This window comes from Haemaphysalis longicornis, unplaced genomic scaffold (genome assembly GCF_048455015.1).
Source record: "Haemaphysalis longicornis isolate Haplotype H1 unplaced genomic scaffold, Haemaphysalis longicornis Haplotype H1 scaffold_8, whole genome shotgun sequence".
NCBI lineage: Eukaryota > Metazoa > Arthropoda > Arachnida > Ixodida > Ixodidae > Haemaphysalis > Haemaphysalis longicornis.
Genome location: NW_027526445.1, coordinates 143,655,115 through 143,674,227, shown reverse-complemented (window position 1 = coordinate 143,674,227; position 19,113 = coordinate 143,655,115). Strand labels below are relative to the sequence as shown.

The 19,113-nt window shown below is 47.3% G+C and overlaps 1 protein-coding gene across 1 annotated transcript in view; it reads left to right on the top strand.

Moving 5' to 3' along the window:
* LOC144148929 (uncharacterized) overlaps positions 1–5,450 on the top strand; it is a 38,697-nt gene extending 33,247 nt beyond the window's left edge. The window contains exon 5 of the mRNA XM_077680459.1: positions 5,197–5,450. Coding sequence (XP_077536585.1) covers positions 5,197–5,351 — 155 coding nt within the window. The 3' untranslated portion in view covers positions 5,352–5,450. The remainder of the gene's footprint in view (positions 1–5,196) is intronic.
* The last annotated feature ends 13,663 nt before the right edge of the window (positions 5,451–19,113 follow it).

Below are 19,113 nucleotides of genomic sequence, written 5' to 3'. Positions count from 1 at the left end.
CAATGCTTGGATCCGTCAGAGATTCATACCGCTAATTGGCTAGGCAATATGCTCCACCGCAAATTACGATAAACGTGGTTTGTTTCGTGCACTCCCTGGACTGCGTCTAGCTTTTCAGGTCATCCTTCTTCACAAAGTGGAAGGGCAATAATTTTTCAAAAAAATACCGTGCATAAGGCGCTTGTGGAAGCAGCTTCACAGCGACACCACCGATGGGCAACACATGATTGCCTACACCACGGCTTTCACTTGGGCTATCCAGCTACCGCTGAACAGAGCGAATGCGCTTGTTGTGTTTGGGGCGATCGCCATGTTTGCTTGCAAAAATATCCCTCCTCGATCCAAAAGCGCACGTTTTTAACGCTACAAGATAAGGCAGCCATCATTGCCCAAGTCAGTGGCCCAAGTGGAGGAAGGGAAGATAGCACCAACGCGTTTGGAACAACCTTCAGCTTTCTCTGTTATTTTGAAAAGCAAGGACTCCACTAACTGCACGCGCATGTGCGCAAAACAAAACAGCGACAACTGTGGCGTTTCCGGACATAACAAAGCAGTTCTCACTTCGTTTTGTGAACACCATTGAAAAAACATGCAGAGAAAGCAAACGCGCGGGAAGTTTTGAATGCACTTAGCATGATTCGGTCGTTCTTAGGTGCGGACGACTACCAGCAGTAGACCACTTCTTCTAGTGTGATACCGGAGTTGTGAAGTTGGTGTAAGGTAAGGCTCGCAAAGTGATATAACGGTCTTTCGGAAATAAATTTTTAGTTCGCGGGCGATGGGGTGGCACTAGTGGAGGGCAGGCATGGTGGCTTCACGGCGCTTGCTCCATTAAATTCAAGTCATTAGACCTATAGCTGATGACAGGGCAAGAACGTAGCAGGAGCTCCGCCCAGGAGAGTTGTGTGACCGCTACCTGGCTCTCCACGGTTACAAAATAATATTTCCTTATATTGCAGTTGTTTATACCCATGATTACTAATAGAAGCAGTTGACAGTATAACCATTTGAATATTATGTCATTGAAATATGTTTTATTCCCAGGAATGAATCAGTTTCAAAGGAAAAAGAAAAAGTTGTCCTCATTGAAAACTTGTTCAGGAGAAAAAAATTACATACTCAAAGGTTATTTTGGTAGAAACTATTTATGGTGTATTTTATATTTAACTCAAGGTTATCTGTGATTGGTTTACTGTTAGACAACAGAAATAAACATAAATAACGCGCATACGTTTTCGTGGGCTGAATAGTTCGAATTTCGGGGGCTGCATGTCGCTTAGCCATCATCTGCTTAAAGAAAGATATTGAGCGGCTGTTATGGCTCATCACAGTGCGATTATTTCTCCTTTATTGTGTGCACTCATTGTCAAGAAATGTAGTCGGTACAATGTCTTTCACAGCCATCATCACCTTTAAATGAAGCGCCGTAAACACAGGGTAAAAGAAAAAGGCGGTTCGTCGCCACAGTCATACGCGGAGACTACGGAGGGCTCAGGGGCCGGAGCCCCCTCCTGTGTTTCCCCGAAGCGGGCTCTTCCCCCCCCTCCCCCATCCTGCTACTCTGCTGGTATACCAGTGCCATTACCAGTTGAAGTTTCGTTAGGGTTGCCCCTTAAACTTTTATTGGGGCTAAATGCTTACTGCATCCTTGAATTGGCGCAGACGTGGACAGCTCATTTTCATACATTCCATTTATTTCTTTGAATCCTTACCACAGTAGGACTAGCGCGCTAGAAGCATGTATGTATGTATGTATGTATGTATGTATGTATGTATGTATGTATGTATGTATGTATGTATGTATGTATGTATGTATGTATGTATGTATGTATGTAGAAATAAGGGTTGGCCTTGAAGAATACCTCGGAAGGCAAAGGGGAGAATGTGGTAGGTCATTCAAACAGATAAAGAATTTCGAAAGACAAAGAAAGTGGAGAAAAAACGGCCACCGGATGGTATCCGAGCCCACGACCTCCAGAATACGCGTCTGGTGCGATGACCTCTAGGCTACCAGCGGGGCTATTTCCCCTCCACTTTCACGGGTATTTATGTTAAGGTATTTTTGTTTTCCTGCGCTTGGGGGTGGTAGCCAGCGCCACTCGGACTACTCGGGGTGAAGTGGACTTTTTTAACCCCCGGGCAGTGACTGGAGTGTCTACGACTTGTCGAGAGTGGTCGACCAGCGCTGAACCCTCTTAAGCTCCCCATTGCACCAAGACTGCCAAAGGCCCTCGTTATGCATGTAGCGAATCAGAATTGGAAATGAAGGGCTCGTTTAATTTAGACATAAATTAGGTTGGCACTCAAGAAAACCTCGGAAAGCAAAGGGGATGTCACTGAAACAGACAAAAAATTTGGAAAGACAGAAAGAAACTGGAGAAAAAATGACTGCAGTACCGCACAGTGGGGCACTAAGCTGCAACATTTTCCAGTCGCTCATTCCTTGGAATCATTCGTGGTGTCCGTGTGCAGAAGAGAGGTGGAAGCAAAGAGCAAGAACATGACTTAGTTGCCCGCATCCCCCCAAAGAGCAAGAAGAAAACAAGACACGAAAAGAATACACATGACAGAGCCGCTCTAGAAGTGTTTTACCTATATAAACTTCTCGCTTGAGAATTCTTTTCTTCTCTGCCGGATTGCTGAATCGACGTACAGACGGACATACAAACCGACCAAAATTCTGGTGTTTAGGTAGCCGAAAAAATTCTTTAGAATGCAAACACCTTTGGATAGCTGCGTCATGCTTCCTATTACCCAAATAAGGACTTTTGCTTACTTGACCGGGTTTGTGATGTGAATTGCTCCTAGAACAGGGCTCCACTTTCTCAAAAACCAAGTAAGTTGTTTTTTGTAAAAAAATAAAAGGTGTACAGGCAATATGAAAGCATATCCATTGTTATTATATCGCAGTTCTGTGATTTTTCTAATCGTTACTAATGTCATTTTCAAATCTCATTTATTCCACTGGGTAGACCGGCATGGCCAAACCGGATGCAATTTTTTTGCTACTTCGTAATATTGAAATGACGTTATATTTGCCATGTGAAATGGGTCTGGTGGATCCACACAATATGTGGAGAAAGGGACGAGCCATGGAGACCCCTCCCGATGCTGTCCTGAATCGAATCCGCTTCGGGTGATGATAGTGAGGCACGAGAGAGGCATATCTACTTATTTTACAACATCCTTCCCCGCGCAACAATGAATGAGCATGGTTCGTGGCCAAGAAATTGTTCAGTCTATGGAGAGCTCATTTCAGGTCTAGGTCAGCCAAAAGAGTTCCACACAGGTTGGCTTCCACCTCCATCGTTGGTAACAATGCCTTGGCGCTCGTGGACCTATGAACGAAGCTATTGCAGCCCCTAGATGCAGTCTTTTGAGAAGACTAGTTGAACTCTTTTTGCTTGTCCGGGTTGCAGGTATTTCTTTCTGCTTCCAGTCATTTTCCCTTGTAGCTGCCGGATGCAGGTGAGTCGTACTCTCGTTGCCGCTCTTCTCAAATCGCACGGTTCGGTTTCTGGTGCTTGCTACTGTTCCAGGCAAGTGCTTTGAGTCGGGGTGCGCACGCCTTCTTGTCAGAAGTTCAAGATGTTTTCTTGGTTTTCCCAACACCAGCTGGCGCGGGTGATTCTTTTTGAACTGTGGTAAGTTATGAGCGCAGAACCACATTTACGGTCCTCGGCCGTTTAACGCATATTCTTTGCATTTCTTTGTTTCTTTTGCGTGTACTGCTTCACCAGCCCTTTAAGTTTGAACATTGCAGGACGTAGCAAGTCAGGCCATAACAGATGTATCATTTTGTCTTCTGCAGAGTAACCAACGTCTCTGTCATTGTTCAAGTAAAACGCTGTTTCCACTTTACAAGAAGGCTTCTCCTGGGGTATCTTTGGTGTCAGGTCACCGGAGTCAATGTCATTCGTGGTTTCTATTTTTTGCGATTGCCGATTACTGGCAGATATCACCGCATTTCTCTCCAGGGATGTATTAAGGGTGGCCAGTTCTTTGTATTAAGTCTCAGCGGGAGTATACACAACATGCGTGGCTTCCATTTGCGTTATATCTTGACAATTCGTTTTCATTGAATGTTGGCCTTCGTCGTTCTGCGCTCCGTGAGATTGATGTGCATCTGATGATTTGCCACTTTCCAAATACCTCGTCTGATTCTCCCGCTGTTTCCTATGTTCTGCTCGAACTCGGTATTTGATAAACGTCATTTGGTTTTCTCGAGCTTTATTTGTTTCATCTATTTTAACTTCAAGCTTGGATTTTGCCACAAAAACTAGGTCGTCAAAGTTGAATGCATCTTAAACCTCGGTCTCCAGATTATCAATGACTACAGCACCTTCCCCTTCTCGGTTAACATTGCGTACTACGCCATGATGTTCGGTCAATTTATTAACATGATCAGTCAACTCACGTTTGTGGTTGTGTCGTTGGCAGGAGGTCTCAAACTTGGCCGATGATTGTCATGATGTCGAGTCGGATGATGCGCCGCCTTTCGAGAAGGGCCTCCATGGTCCGGTCGAACGTCGCGTCGGTTGTAAGAGCTGGCGACCATGCTCGGAAGGCAGAAGTCGGCGTCGTCTCCGCGTTGGTCTTGTCTCCGCTCACGGACATCTCGTCCTTTGTCGGACCGATATCTCTGATGGTTGGGTATGTTCTGTCTTTTTCTTGGGCTGCCCCGCTGTTCTCCGAGTCAGCTGCTTCCCTGCGAGGCTTCATTCCCGAACTCTAGAGGTGAGAAGGTGGTCGAACACAAGAGAAATACTCTCGCTGTAGCTCACCTTGGGAGGTCCCTTCTCCCGGGTTTCACGGCACCAAAATAGGTGTAGGAAGAGACGAGCCACGGAGACCCGTCCCGATGCTGTCTGAAAATGAACCCGCTTCCAATGATCCTAGTGGGGCCCGAGAGAGGCATATCTACTTATTTCACAAGGGGTGGAAACATTCTGAAGCTAGCCCTGATCAAATCTAATTTATTCCCCTGGGTAGACTTCCATGTCCAAACCGAATGCTATTGTTTAATTGCTAATGTCATTTATTTAAAATGACATTATATTTGCCGCGTGACCAGAGGTATAATTATTCTGATTCCAGCCACCTAAAGTGTTCAGTGCATCACTGCTGTGTCTGGTCTTGCACCTTTCCGTTCACCATACGCGCACCCTCCCCAACTTTACCCTTCCCTTGCCAAAGGCGCTGTGGTCCGGCCCTTAAGCGAATGCACAGCCACCCGGAGCTTGTGGTGGAAGAGGTGGCTAGGCTGGAGGAGGTGGACGAGGCACGTGCGGCTGCCATGGTTCGGGACGGACTGCGGAGCAGAGAGGGACTGCACAACTTCATGCGGCTGACCTTGGTCGTGAGAGAACAAGTCTCGTGCCATGCGCGCGAGGACGGCCGCACTCAACTGGACGCCCTGAACGAAGACTGCTGGATGGCAGTCAGGCGCTACCTGAAGCCACATGACATCAAGGTATCAACCGCAGAAGTCCTGACCGTAGTCTAGGCGCTGAGTGGATGGAGTGACATTGAGCTTGGCTAATAAAGTTAAAAGAGAGTGTACGAGGCATCCAGTAATTTCACTTGTCCTTTTAACGTACCTTGCCCCTTCTCTCATGGGAAAAAACACTCGGCCGCGACTTAAAGGGGCTGTGAGATGGATTTCAAGTTGTTTTTGGGTCAGAAATCTACTCTAGTTCTTGTAGATGTAAGTCAAAGAAATGGGCATATTTGCTCATGCTAACAAAAGCTATTACTCCGAAAAGACAGGATTATTTATTCGCTTGGTGACTTCCGATGACTTGGCAGTCCAAGGCAGGACGCGAATTTCATGGTTGCCTGCGTGAATTTGCCTCTACATCAGCGACTTTTGACAGTGACACTCCAGCGCACATTTGTTTGATAGCGTCCTAGATAAACACGCAACAAGGTTGCTCAGAAATCTTTGCGGTGCACAGTGGTCACGACTGTGCACACCCACACGATCAAGAACAAACTGCACAGTTCTACCCTATCGCCATCTGTTGGGCTATGAGAACTACTCATAAAAACATTGACAAGGGCCAATAAAGCAGAGCAGCATTGGAACGTCACTGATGATACATACACACAACTTATGTCTCTCACCCATGTGCGACAATGTATTTATACTCCTCTGCTAAGCAGCTACCTACAAGGTGCAGCTTGTCTTTATGAGAGCCATATAACGCGAGTGCCTGTTATTACAAGTTCCTCCTAGAGCCCCTAGATCACGTTTTACGGCGCTATTTTCTCTCATTGTTGGATGCCGCCGACGTGCCATTGGTAAAACTGCGTACCGTGACATCTGTTTACCTCGAAGACCCATGGGCGCAGACATTTCGGTGCTCCGGTGTTGTCGCGTGCGGGTTGTTCTTCATTAAATCGTGATTTTCGGAGCGCAGTGTGGCTTCGTGAAACATTGAGAATGAGTTTGGAAGCCCCAGACAGTGTAGCGATGTTGTTCTGCCCTATACTGGGTTGTTTCAACAGGCCAGAAGGTGGAAAACGCCTGTTTCGCTTTTCGCTGGGAACTCTTGTGAACGGCAGCTCTTGTTTCTGACACGGTAATTGGTAAAGTGTGCAGAGGAGTCTTAGCAACACGGTTCACTCAGGAGGCCCAGCGCATCCAACAAACTTTTTATAGGATGACTTGATGGGAAACAATGAAATGAAACTCTTTGGCAGGAGCTGTTGTCCCATACGGCCACGGAATGCAAAAGCTCTTTTCCTCAGAACAAACAACGCCGATGCTACGCTCGAAACAGAAGAGGGCGCAATTCGTTTCGAGTGCAGCTGGAAAGAAAACAGATGTGAAATGAATGGAGCTTGTGTGCCACAAACGGAGCGCTCGCACTGCGTATGTCGTTGCTCCTGTGCTCTCTGTATCCTTCCGCCAAAAACAGGCGCGCGTCGAACAGTTTGTGTAATTGCATTACGCTCCGGTAAAATGAAGCAAGTATAAGACACACACTAAAGTGTTTTTTAAAGCGCTGTATGGTGTTTGTACACTCGTAAAAATTGCTTTAGTCAACGTGTAAACGTGTAACTACTATGTCACAGATTAGTTCAATAAATAGCCGTTGCAGTGTAATGCTGTCGACCCCCCCCCCCCCCCAGAACCCCATCTCAGGGCCTTTTAAGTTTGTGGTAACCCTTCAGTTCAGGCAGTATACGGCGGAAACAAACTCGCGTCCGCTAGGGCCAGTAGTGGAGAGTGTAGCGCTAGCGCATTCTCGTTAAGGCGAGCCTAACTGCTCGCTGTAGACGGTATATAACTGCAATGAACTGTACTAAACACGGTTTACCGCACGGCGCCCTGGGTGCGGCCATGTTGGAAGGTGGGACGTAATTTGTCGTGGCTGACCTAATTTTTGTCAGACTTGCTGCTGCAAGTTTTATTTATTTGTGACATAATGGCTTGACTGCAATAACCATGTTGCCGCCAATGGGAACACTGCATAGGATTTAATTACAGACAGCTGAAGGGGCGAACTTCCATTTTGTGCAGCCTTAGTTGTGGCCTTTCATCAAACCACGCTGAAAATGTATCATTAGTATAATGTACTTCAACGGATTGCGCAGCGAAATGTATCGCTCAAGATTTCAGATACTGGTGTCCTCGAGAGATCCCTTCGCAGGGTCAGGATGCCCGCTGAGGGCGCAGACTGAACGTACGTTCCTAGCTACATTTGCAATCGATAACATTTTTTTTTCTCTGCATTCCCACACTTCATCTCATCTACCTGTCGTAATAAGCGCGGCATATGGGGTCTGTGGAGGGAACCTAAACTGGTGGGAGCGAATGACAGAATCACGCTTGGTGGTGCCGTGCCGGAGACTTCACATGCTTCCGTACATTGGAGTGCTTCCGCGAACGTTCTGTTCCATTTCGCGATGACCCACATGTCCTCCAACTACGTCAACAATATTAAATTATGACTTTGCTTTGTGCCTAAGCCATTTTTCTAACGACGCACTTCAAGCGGACAATAGGAGTCTACGAAGAAACCGAAACTGGAGCAGGTCAGTACAAAGCAAAGTTTAAGATCCACCTCAATGCAGCCGTACGGCTACAAAGGAAAGCTGTACAGCTTTCTCGGTACCTTCGCAGATGAAGAAAAATTCGTCCTGGTCCAGGGTTCGAACCCGGGACCACCGGTTAACCCGAGCACTCGCTCTAGCAACTGAGCTAACGAGGAGGCTCGTATATAGTTTGTGGAGTGAGAGCGAGAGTATTGGCGAGTGCGGCACTGGTGCCAACTGGATATTGTGGCCCTAGCCGCTCGCTGTAAACGGTGTACATTCAGTGCCCCTGAGTCCTGACACATGCAGATGGCAATGGTGAAGTAAGCTTTAAAGCGAAGCTGTATACCCCTTGGCGGAGGGAAAATCCGGCAGTCTTGGGTACGCAGGAAGCTCCTCTGGCGTGGAAAACGCATGCGTGGAAAAAAGAGAGAAGGGGTCGGAGATGATTTAGAAGTAAGGGGAGAGAGTGTGGCCGGTTTTATCCCTCCTGTAGTTAACTAGTGGGCGAAAAAGAGATCAAGCCACAACGGCGGGCAGGGGTCGCTGGCGGCGCGGGCGGAGCAGCGTCAGAAGGGTAGGCGACGAAAGGGGATAGGGTATAGTTCACGTAGCATGCGTACTTCTGAGGGGCAGGCAGCTTGCGATCAGCGACGGTGCGAGCAGGAACGGGAATGAACCACAAGGAGTAACACAATGCTAATCACCGGCTGTACGCTGGAGTTCCTGCCACGTAGGTTGGGGCACGGATACCATCATTCATATACCAAGCAAAAAAGGTGGATGTGAGTGACACAGTTTTTCATGCCGCACATCAAGAAACAGCTTTTGGGGTTCAAAAAAATGAACGCTATATTGTCAGGATGAAAAGAATTTTTTTTACGCCATGAATAAATGCGATTGGCGTTGACTGGGAAATGACTTGTTGCAGTCAAGAAGGTTGTACAACCAGTGTTGTACAGAACGACATTCCAAGGAACGGTGTTCCTGGAACTATATACCGTTTATAACAATATATCGAATATAACGATGGACATCTATGGCACCGTCCGGTTTTGTATGATTTCCATGGGAAAATAAAGCGCTTATTACAATGCTCCAGTGCCGCGATATCGGATATAACGATTGAATCCGGTTACAGCAAACGCCGAAAATGCGAGCTGCCGCAGGCTCTCCACGACGACACCGCGCGCCGCGATGCGCCTCGCATCCCGTCCATCCTCAGAAAACGAGTCAACTGCGCCGCTTACGAGGCTGCGAGAGAAGGAGGGGAACAGTTATCCTTCCAAACACCCCTCCCGATGCCGCCGCTTTGGTCCCGTACCCATGCCCGATGCTTTGAATTTGACTGGCTACCTCCATTTTTCCGCGCATCAGACGTCAGGGCCGATGTTTTGGAATCGTCTGAGTGCCACACTGCAGAGGCGATCGTTGCGCGGATACGTGCTGCGGGCAGCGGTGGCAGTGACAACTCTGACGACGCGGTTGCACAGCCTACTCGGGCAGCACCTTCGCAGGAGGCCCAACGCATTATAGTCTCTCAGGGCCTTCGTTTCCACCAAGGACCCTTCACTCAGCTAGGTGAAGCTCCTATAGATGCTCTTGAAAAAGATGTGCGGCCAGCTTCATGTGCAGGAAACAAAGCTGACCGAGTATGGCTTCTTTTCCAGAAATGGGTAGCAGTACAACCTTGCTTGCCTGTAAGTAAAATGTTTTGAGCTCTGCTCTATCTTTTTATTTAGCAACCCGCATATAACAATCATCGGTTATAACGATGGGATTTCCTTGGCAATTGGATATTGTTATAAGTGGACTAGACTGTAGTTCCTTTTTGGAGGAACAGAAGAACGCCACCGTTCCATTAAGGGTCGGTGGAGCTGCAACGGTAACTCGTTAGGTTTATGAAGGAACGGCAGGAACGGCGTTCTTTCTGCAAACGTTACATCGCCAGGATTTGGCTGTTTTTGATGCCAAGGCTCGAGTAGAAAAATCCACAAGTCGCTACTGTGTTTCTCTTCCTACAAGCTGGCCAGTTCGCCCACAACTTCAGCGGAACGTGCTTCGTCAAAGGTCAAAGGCAGAAGAGCAACCACGCAGCGGGCCGCAGCTTGTGCTTGCTTTCATGCCGGCGGTGCTTACGCAACGTTCGACGGGTGAATAGCGCCGCCGCGAGAATGCTTTCCCCCTTCCATCATTTCTCTGGAAAGGCCAGGATGTGCCTCTGGCCGATAGAATTGTTCCCTGCCGGGGGAAAGGTTGCCTAAGTCCGAGCAGCGCTGCAGGTTCCTTGTGAAACCACCGTATCTGTATATTGTCAGGAGTTACCGCATTAGTGCGCGCGAGCCGAGGGTGCGTTGCTATTCGCCCCGAGCGCGAACACAGTCGGCCCCTGGCGGTGGCGGGACGAACCGCTCCTAGTGTGGATGGCGCTCTCGCGTCGTCTGCTTTTTCACGTTGCGTGCGGCGCAAGACGCGTGCTGCACACGACAAAACAACCAATATGTGTGCTCGTTTGGCAGTAAGCAATGACATAGTTACCTCTGCTTGCGCATTTCCTCTAGAAACGCAATAATCAGTGGCCGTTCCGGGTTAATGCGCTGGTTTAATTCCACGAAACATCTTCGCCCTGGTCACCGCTTGAGTGTGAAAATTGTTATAAACATTGCTTCCACACATTGCACTTTTCTTATTGTTGAGTGGACTCGTCTGCCGTTTCGGGAACGTCGAAGGGTGCTTTTTGAAGATGGCGTGGTGATTATTTAAAGGACAAAAGTTTAGTACGCGAAACGGGTAGGAAAGCGACAAGACCTGTGCATACGCGGGCAAATTCCACACCCTTGTAAAATTGTGCTGTGTCCTTATAGAAAGAAGAAACAAACAAACACGTTTACACGGCGCACGACCCGTGCGCTATCGCCCATACATTACCCGACACGTATTTTACACCCGCAAGCGCCTGTGTGATCGTGTCCTTCCCGTACCTTTTCTAAAATAAATACCATTTTTGGACAGTCGTTGTTTCTACTGAGGAGAAGGAACAAACATTTATTCAACTGGATCGAGTTGCTAATTTTACGTATTATTTAAAATACGTTTCTGTGGATGCGCAAGAGTATTTAGGGGGATTCTTCGGTAAAATGAAGGAGTTGTGAGTTTGCGTCTGTCATATGGCATTTCGTGTTTCATGTTCATATATATCATTTTCAAATCCGAGATGAATCACATTTACCAGACACGTGTCTCACTCAGCATAACCAAATGCCTAATATGGTCATTAAGGTGTACCTAAGTTTAAAGAAAGAGGAGAAAACGCGTAATATATTGCACGTTGTTGCCCACATGTGGGAGGGGTGTGTGCCATGACTCGCTGTTTTTTTTTTTAATTTTTCCCACAATGCTTGCTTTCAATACAATTTTGAAAAAGGCGAGCCACAATTCCTGGACAATCCCGGACCGAAGGGGGGTTATCAGTTTTAAAAATACGTACTGCTTTTTCACCGCTACAGAACACGACGCCTAGTGTAGTTTCGATTGTAAGTAATACTGATAACCATAGTTTGGCTTTTCGCGTTACATGCGTTCTCTTCTCGCTGCTCTTGCAACGTTGGCAGGACCCCCCCCCCCCCCCCCCTCTTCCCGAAGAAAAACTAAATGCACAGAATTTCATTTTTTAACCAATCCTCAAGAATTATAACGCCAAGACAAAGGCCATATTCAGTTTACAAAACAAAGTAGTTACCGGGAACCCGTTGCGCTGATTCGCAACGAGACATAAAAAGGAAATGTTTTACTACATCTGCAACAGCACAAGTTCATTTATTGGCATCTTTAGGGTTCGTAAGCTTCCTTATACGCAGGAATGCAAACACATCTCGCTGTTGCAGGCACCTGTTAGATTTTAAAAGGAACGCAAATGGTCAACAGAGCCGCCGTAACAGAAAATTTGTGCTCACTGTGAGGTCCCAGAAGCTTGGTTTGCACACTGTAAACCTGCTTGTCACTTTGCGAAAACCTAGCTAAACATGAGATGTTGATTGTACTGCGTGCGTTGTCAATTCAATTCGCAAGTTCACTTGCGACGAAAGCCGTAAATAATTGATCCGAAACCGTTATTCATCAAACCTTCCTTCAGAGTCGTTAAAATGTCACTTAAAAGACCCGTTAGAGCGGTTACATTTATATTTCTGCGCTGATCAAAATTCAGTAATTTTATGTTGCCTTTTGAACACACAAAAAATATCGTAAGCTCTTAGAAAGAATTGCGGGGCAGTTGAGTAGTGTTACCATTTCAGGGCATCCCACAAATGCAAGAATGCGTCCTGCTACCAGTGAAAGCGATTGAGATTACCGTTGTAAACTGAATTTCAGAGATCGAGGCTTTATGATTTGTTTCTATTTATGCTTTTATTGAAGGCTCAAAGCCATAGTCTGGAAAGATCGAGCTTGCTACGAGCCACAGCGTATAAGTTCATTGTCACAATTACGGCCATTCTGAGATTCCCGATGAGTCGTCGCTTTTTTTGGCGTAGTAATGAAAAATGACTGCCGCTTCCATGCTATACATTGAACGTTGAGGAACCGAACTACAGCATACCCCTCTTGTTTGCATCTTTCGTGCGCACATACAGCGGGAAAAAGGCACGAAGCGCGCCCACAGTGTGCATTCTTACGGGCCGCTCAGCGGAGCATCCACACTACATGTCGAGCTCGCGGCGAATACTATGCTATGAGGTTTTAGGGGGGGGGGGGGGGATAGATGGGTGTAAAGGGCCCGAAACTGACTGGCGTGGGGTGCCGACAGGGGAGTTGCGCTCGCTGTGAGGTCATTCGAAGTGTCACCGGCTATCAGTAGGGCCGGGCGCACCGCAGCGTCTCGGGATGTTGTACTGCTCGAAGTTACAGAGTACGAATGCAGTTAGTCACGGCGCGGTGTGTGGGTCGACGGGGGTGTCAGGACCTTTTGTATTGCACGCACCGTGTTGACAAAGGGCAGAAATTAAGTCATTGTTGCGCATAATTTCGTCGTGTGCCGTATGGACAATACCTGACAGAGGCCGCCCGAACGTGGACGGCCAGCGTTCAAAGTTGCTTTAGTTGGTCGGTTTCAACCTGTGCTTTGATTTTTTATGGTGTAAATGTTTTTTACGCACGTGATTATGCTCCGCGTTATTTCCTGTGCTTTTCCCTTGTGCGTATTTCTAACCACAGCAACTGATTTGTGCATCGCGTCCACATATTTGGCTATTACTGGTCGTTTATTTTATCTACTACCCTGATTGTGTTCGGTATACTTTGTAATTCTTGCGCGTATATTTCATGTGTGACTACGCTGCTGGTTTTAATTTTTTTATTGTTCGTGACTTAAATTTCTGTTGTGAACCTTGTAGCCATTACTTGTTCTGCTGTGTTTTTTTACTCGCAAATTTGTGCTGTATGATCCGCAAAGCTTGACTTTTGTAACCCCCTCACTCAATTCCTTGCACAGGGCCTTTAAGGCATTTTAAATAACCCGCAATATTGCAACAACCATTCATTAAACGCTTATATGTATTGTTCCTTTTGACACAGTTTCCTATGCAAGAATTTCGGTTATGTTCCTGCATGTGAGTAACTTTCTATTTGCACATCTGAAGCGCAGTCACCTCACGGCGCATTTGTAAGATCAAAGTGGAAAGTGCAATATGTGTTGCACCCATAACCGACGAGCACCAAAATCGCAGTTAAACATGTCTGGAGTTTGCCCGGTGCTCCCTGAAAAAAATTTGTCCAGGAGAGTTTCTTTGGATTCCTTTCATCTCCAGACAATCTGCTGCCGTCGGTGTTCCTATTCGTATAAAATACGTAGTTGGGTGTGAGTTTTAAACTTCACACTTTATTTCGTCTCTGGAGTATCGGGCACCATATTTTAATTTAAAAAAATGAAATGTAACGTTAATGTAACGACACGTTCGAAGTGGAACTGGAATGCCTTCCTTTTGCAATAAAAGAACTTGTAACGGGAACTCGTTTCAAAATTAGGAAGGAACGAGGAACAAGCTTTCGTTCCTGTTTTAGAGGAACGTGTGCAACACTGTGTGCAACCTCCTTGGTTGCAGTGTGGAGTGCTGAAGCTGATCAGTTTTTTTTTTTTTAGATAGTGCATTAGAACACATGTGCAAAGTATCGCAGCCTTAACGGTGGTTAGGAAGAGCTACTGCCGGACTGCAGCAAACCTAAAAAAAAGCGCGATGTGACGTCACTTAAAATACTTTAGTCATTGGTGTTCAATTGAATTTGTACAATATATTTCTATAGTTAAAAACGTGTTAAGCACAACAATGTTTTGAAATTTTTAGCATCAAAAACACGTTATCCTGGAGTTTGTATTGGTAGTATGTTAGCATCGCTATGAGTGATTTATTCTTAGCATATTAAGTTTTATAAACACAATCATGTATATAGAAAGCTAAACAAGTACTTTATTGGCCTATAAGAATCTCAGTTTCTTTCCTTATAAAATGTGAGTGTTTTTGAAGCAATGCCAACTCTACTGACGCCCTTTAGCTATCTGAGGCGATATTCTCGTGTTTTGTCCCTTTTGTGTCGGTTCGCCCGTTTCAAAAGTGTCTTGAGCGAGTACTAATTGGCTAAAAGAGAAAAACCGAATTTGACGTCACGCAAACGCGGCGGAGGTAGTTCGGGGCTTCGCGGAGCAGACGATTTCAATTTGAAAAAGACGGAGGTCACTTATAAATTTACCGGGTATCGCCTGGTTGTTGGCTCGATGGCGCAACAGGCGGTCGATAAGTAATGTAGACGCATTCGAAATGCCTACGGAAGCATTTCCGTCTCTCGGTGAGGACTGTGCGGTGTGTCTTTGCTTCAATCTCTGGGGCGAACTTAATTGGCCAGCTGCAGCGCGAGCTCAGTGTCGAGGACCAAGTGATATGCGCCCTGTGTTTCTTTGCTACCGGCGGCTTTCATTCAGCTGTCGCTTTTTAAGAAAAGATGTCTATGTAGCACCTCCCTCCGTGAGCCGGTGTATCGACGCCGTCGCCATCCCGCAGTGAAATAAACGATCACCTGCGAGCTCGATAGCTGTCGAGCAGACAACCACAATTACACAAGCACTCGTCATGAAATTTATAAGCGTTTATTGGTACTTGACGATTACATATACCAACTTAATGTTCGTAGGCTTCACGCCCAACAGGTACGTCGTCAAGAAACGAAAATACACATTTTTTTTTTTCACTTGTAGAGTACAGCGAAAATGTCAATGGCGTAACGCACCATTGGAGGTTCTTGGAAAAGGTCACATCATGCCGAAAGTGCGCCGATGCCAAAATACGTAACGGGAGGGTTATTTTGATGCACGCTCATTGTCACCGACCTGAAAACAGGGACCAGGCACAAAAAATGTCCGCTTATCAGTTCCTTTCGTTACAAATGTCGACTAAAGACAGTAGCCTTTCGTCGACATTTGCCAAGTAAATGCCTCCCTTTGCATTCCCGCTCACCTCTCATGCTGTTCCTGTCTGGCTCGCTCCACGTTGGCTTGCGCCAGGCGCTCCCGTGTTCCCGCCAAGTGTGACCGCCATAGTACGGTCGGCAAAACGCTTGTCTATAACGCTCGAGCGGCGTGCTCCGGACTGCGCCGGAGACACCGCCTGGTTGGAGACCGGTAGAATGTGAGCATGCGCGGCCTGTATCAGCGCCATGGCTATGTCCCTCCTCACGGTGGCTGTCGCCTTGGCTCCCGCACCTTCTTTGACCGTAATTACCGCTGCATGACTGCGCCGCCGAACCGGGAAACAAAAGCGGAGATAACCGGGCTTAGCCCGTGCTGTGCGAGATTTTAGTCTGCATTAACTTTGGCGCACCTCTGTTCATTGCGTCATCGTTCTGCCATTACGCTGAATGAGAACCGCGTGCACTGCTATTCGGCTTGTGCGCTGGACTTTGCCCGTGACTGCTGATGGGCTAACTCCGCAATACTTAATGCACTGTGCAAGTGATTATGGACAGACATCTAGTCACTCTGGAACACCGGAAGCGGTGCGTATTTGGCGATTGTTGTTCGTTTTCTCGCATACAGAAAAAAACACCTGTCTAAATTGCGTAGTGCGCTGCGAAAATTAGGCGTTGCACGTAAATAAACGCAGCCAATAGTGTACTACCAGTCGCTAATCTCCACTTTTGTTCCCGGCCCAGCAGCGCATGCAGCGCTTCTCACGGCTGAAGATGGTACGGGAGCCATGACGGGCACGGCGACAAGGGAAACAGCCATCGCGCTGGTGGGGTCGCGCATGCTCACATTATACTGGTCTCAAACCAGGCGTTATCACTAGATGTTTCCAGCGGCGTCCAGAGCATGTCGCTCGCGCGTTATAGACAAGCGTTTTGCCGACTGTACGTATGCCAGGCGACCTATACCATGTCCCATTTCGTGGCCCATACCCTACTTTGACGCTGCTCCGCCCGTACCACCGGCTACCCCTTTCCGCCATTGTCGCTTGATCTCTTTTTCGCGGAGCGGCGTCAAAAGGGCACGCGACGAAACGGCACGCGACAGAAGAGCACGGCGTGAAAAGCGCACGCGACAGAAGAGCACACCGACAAAACAGCACGCGACAGTAGAGTACGGCGTGAAAAGCGCACGCGACAGAAGAGCACACCGACAAAACAGCACAGCGTCAAAACAGCACCGCGACCGAAGAGCACGATTTATGTAACGCCTAAATGGGCAATTGTTAAGATTTTAACATGCATACAAACATTATAGAAGGCGCAAAAGTTCACTGCCGGAGGGATAAAACCGGCCACTCTCTCTCCCCTTCCTTCTAACTCATTTCCAATCAGTTCTTTTTTTTACACGCATGCGTATCAGTTGCGCCGGAGGTGTTTTCTGTGTACGCAGGACTGCCGGATTTTGCTTTCACCTAGCCACATAAACCTTCGGTTTAAAAGCTTACTTAACCATACCCCCTGCATGTGTCAGGACTCAGGGCCACTGGTTATACGCCTCGAGAGCTGCCTTTAGGGGTGCCACTGGCATCCCCCCAGTACCGGCGCGTTTTGAAAGTATAGTCGCGGGGGGCTCCGGCGTGCTCACCACTGTCGCCACTGCTTTTGCGACACGTTGTCGACTGAGATTTATCGTTTGTATGCGTTGGAAATACATATTTATGCGGAGCAGTCACTTTGTTCGCAAATGTGGTGTATTCCCGAGAGTGTAAATGTTTCTGACACGATCTTAGTGCGGTGTATTCACTCCGTATAAGCGCCAGACGCGCGTCACAGGCCGGCGTCGCGAAACCCGCATATTCGTGTAGCTGGTTGTATTTTCCGCTGCCCTGAAATTTACGAACAGTGTCTCCGTAAGCAGTGTTCCTTCAGATGGTCATGCTACGGCTATACACTGCGATTAAAATTGGTTTTGTGTGCTTACATAACCTAGCGGAGCACTCATACCTTACCACGGCAGTTATGCTTCATACCTCAGATATTGATGGCATAAATTTCACGAACAATCTACGAAATGAGTAGAAGGAATAACGCAAAATTCTACGCGGGAATCAGCACACGACAAAAAATTTAATGCTAGGTCGTCTTGTCGCGAGGTCAGCGCTCACAATCGATCATATATATCTTCCGCGAGCAGCGCGAAGACGGAGACGGGCTTATAGAGTAATCCACGTCCGAGACTAAACGCTTCCTCAAAACATCGCCATATGACACAGGGAGCCTGCGGAATCTAGCACAAACTGGAATCAGAGTACCTTACTGGATAACATTCTTCCAACGAAAGCGTTTATCGCTTGTGAACTTACTGTATACTTACTGAATACTTTTAAAAATGCGTCCGCCGAATGATCAGCTGTTCGTTGAAGTGGAAGAACAAAACGAAAGTGAACGCGCAGCTTGTGTGTGTGATTACTAAAGATTTCATTCTTTGATTTCGCTTCGCCATTGTACAGGACAATAGTTAAGCGCCCCCCTCCCTCCCCCTTCACGTCTTGCGAAATATCAGTGCATTTCGTATCTAGTTGATCTGGTGAGCACTACCTGGCTTTTGTTTCGCCAAACGTCTTTAGCGTTTTCGAAACTCCACAAGGTTTTTTTTTTTTTCATTCCCGTACGAGCTGTTCTGTTTCTTACGAACTCGGCAGACCACTCATTTTCCCATGGTTTACTTTCCTTGGTCCTTGCTATAAGGCATGAGTGAGCACTTATTTAACAAACGACGGCCTTGGAATACACTTAACATTTTCGCGTGGCGTATATTCTCACAAGAGTCACAAGTTATTGTCGGGTATTGGGTAATCACATCCCCGGAACATATTTTTATACGACGTATATATTCGAAACAAAGCCGCATTCCTTGTCCGCGCTGCAAAACGAAACCAACCTCTCACTGTGCCAGTATAAGGTCTAAACGAGACGACAATAAAATTCACTTGTGCTTACGTATTCGGAGGTGACACTGGGTATATAATATGCTGCCGTCGCCGACGCTTGTAAGAGCGGCATAAGAGCCCGCAGAACCGCATCCCCGGATAGCTCTTGTTGGCGTTCGACCACCCTGTCAATACGCAGCTGCTTTTTGAAGTGTCATAAACGCACTATTTGTTACAGACGTCACCATAACAAGTCGTCGAGGGCACGGAAAGGTAAAAAGAAGCGAAAGGGAACCAAAACACTGCATGAGCTCCTATCAGCCACGCAGCGCTCCTCCCGTAATTGCCGCGGAGAAGTGGCGGCAGGAGGCGCAGCGACCGCGAAGCTCGGGACGTAGACCGTTAAAAGCGAGCGGTTAGGCCATGGTTAGGCCCACCTGAGCCAGATGGCACCAGCGCCGCACTCGCCTCTACTGACTTGTTCCACTTTCGGTTTCTTCGTATACTCCTATTGTCCGCTTGAAGTGCGTCGTTAGCAAAATGGCCTAGGCACAAAGCAAAGTCATAAATTGATATTGTAGACATAGTTGGAGCTCCTGTTGGTCATCGCGAAATGGAACAGAACGTCTGCGGAAGCACTCCAATTTACGGAAGCATGTGAAGTCTCCGGCACGGCGCCACCAAGCGTGAT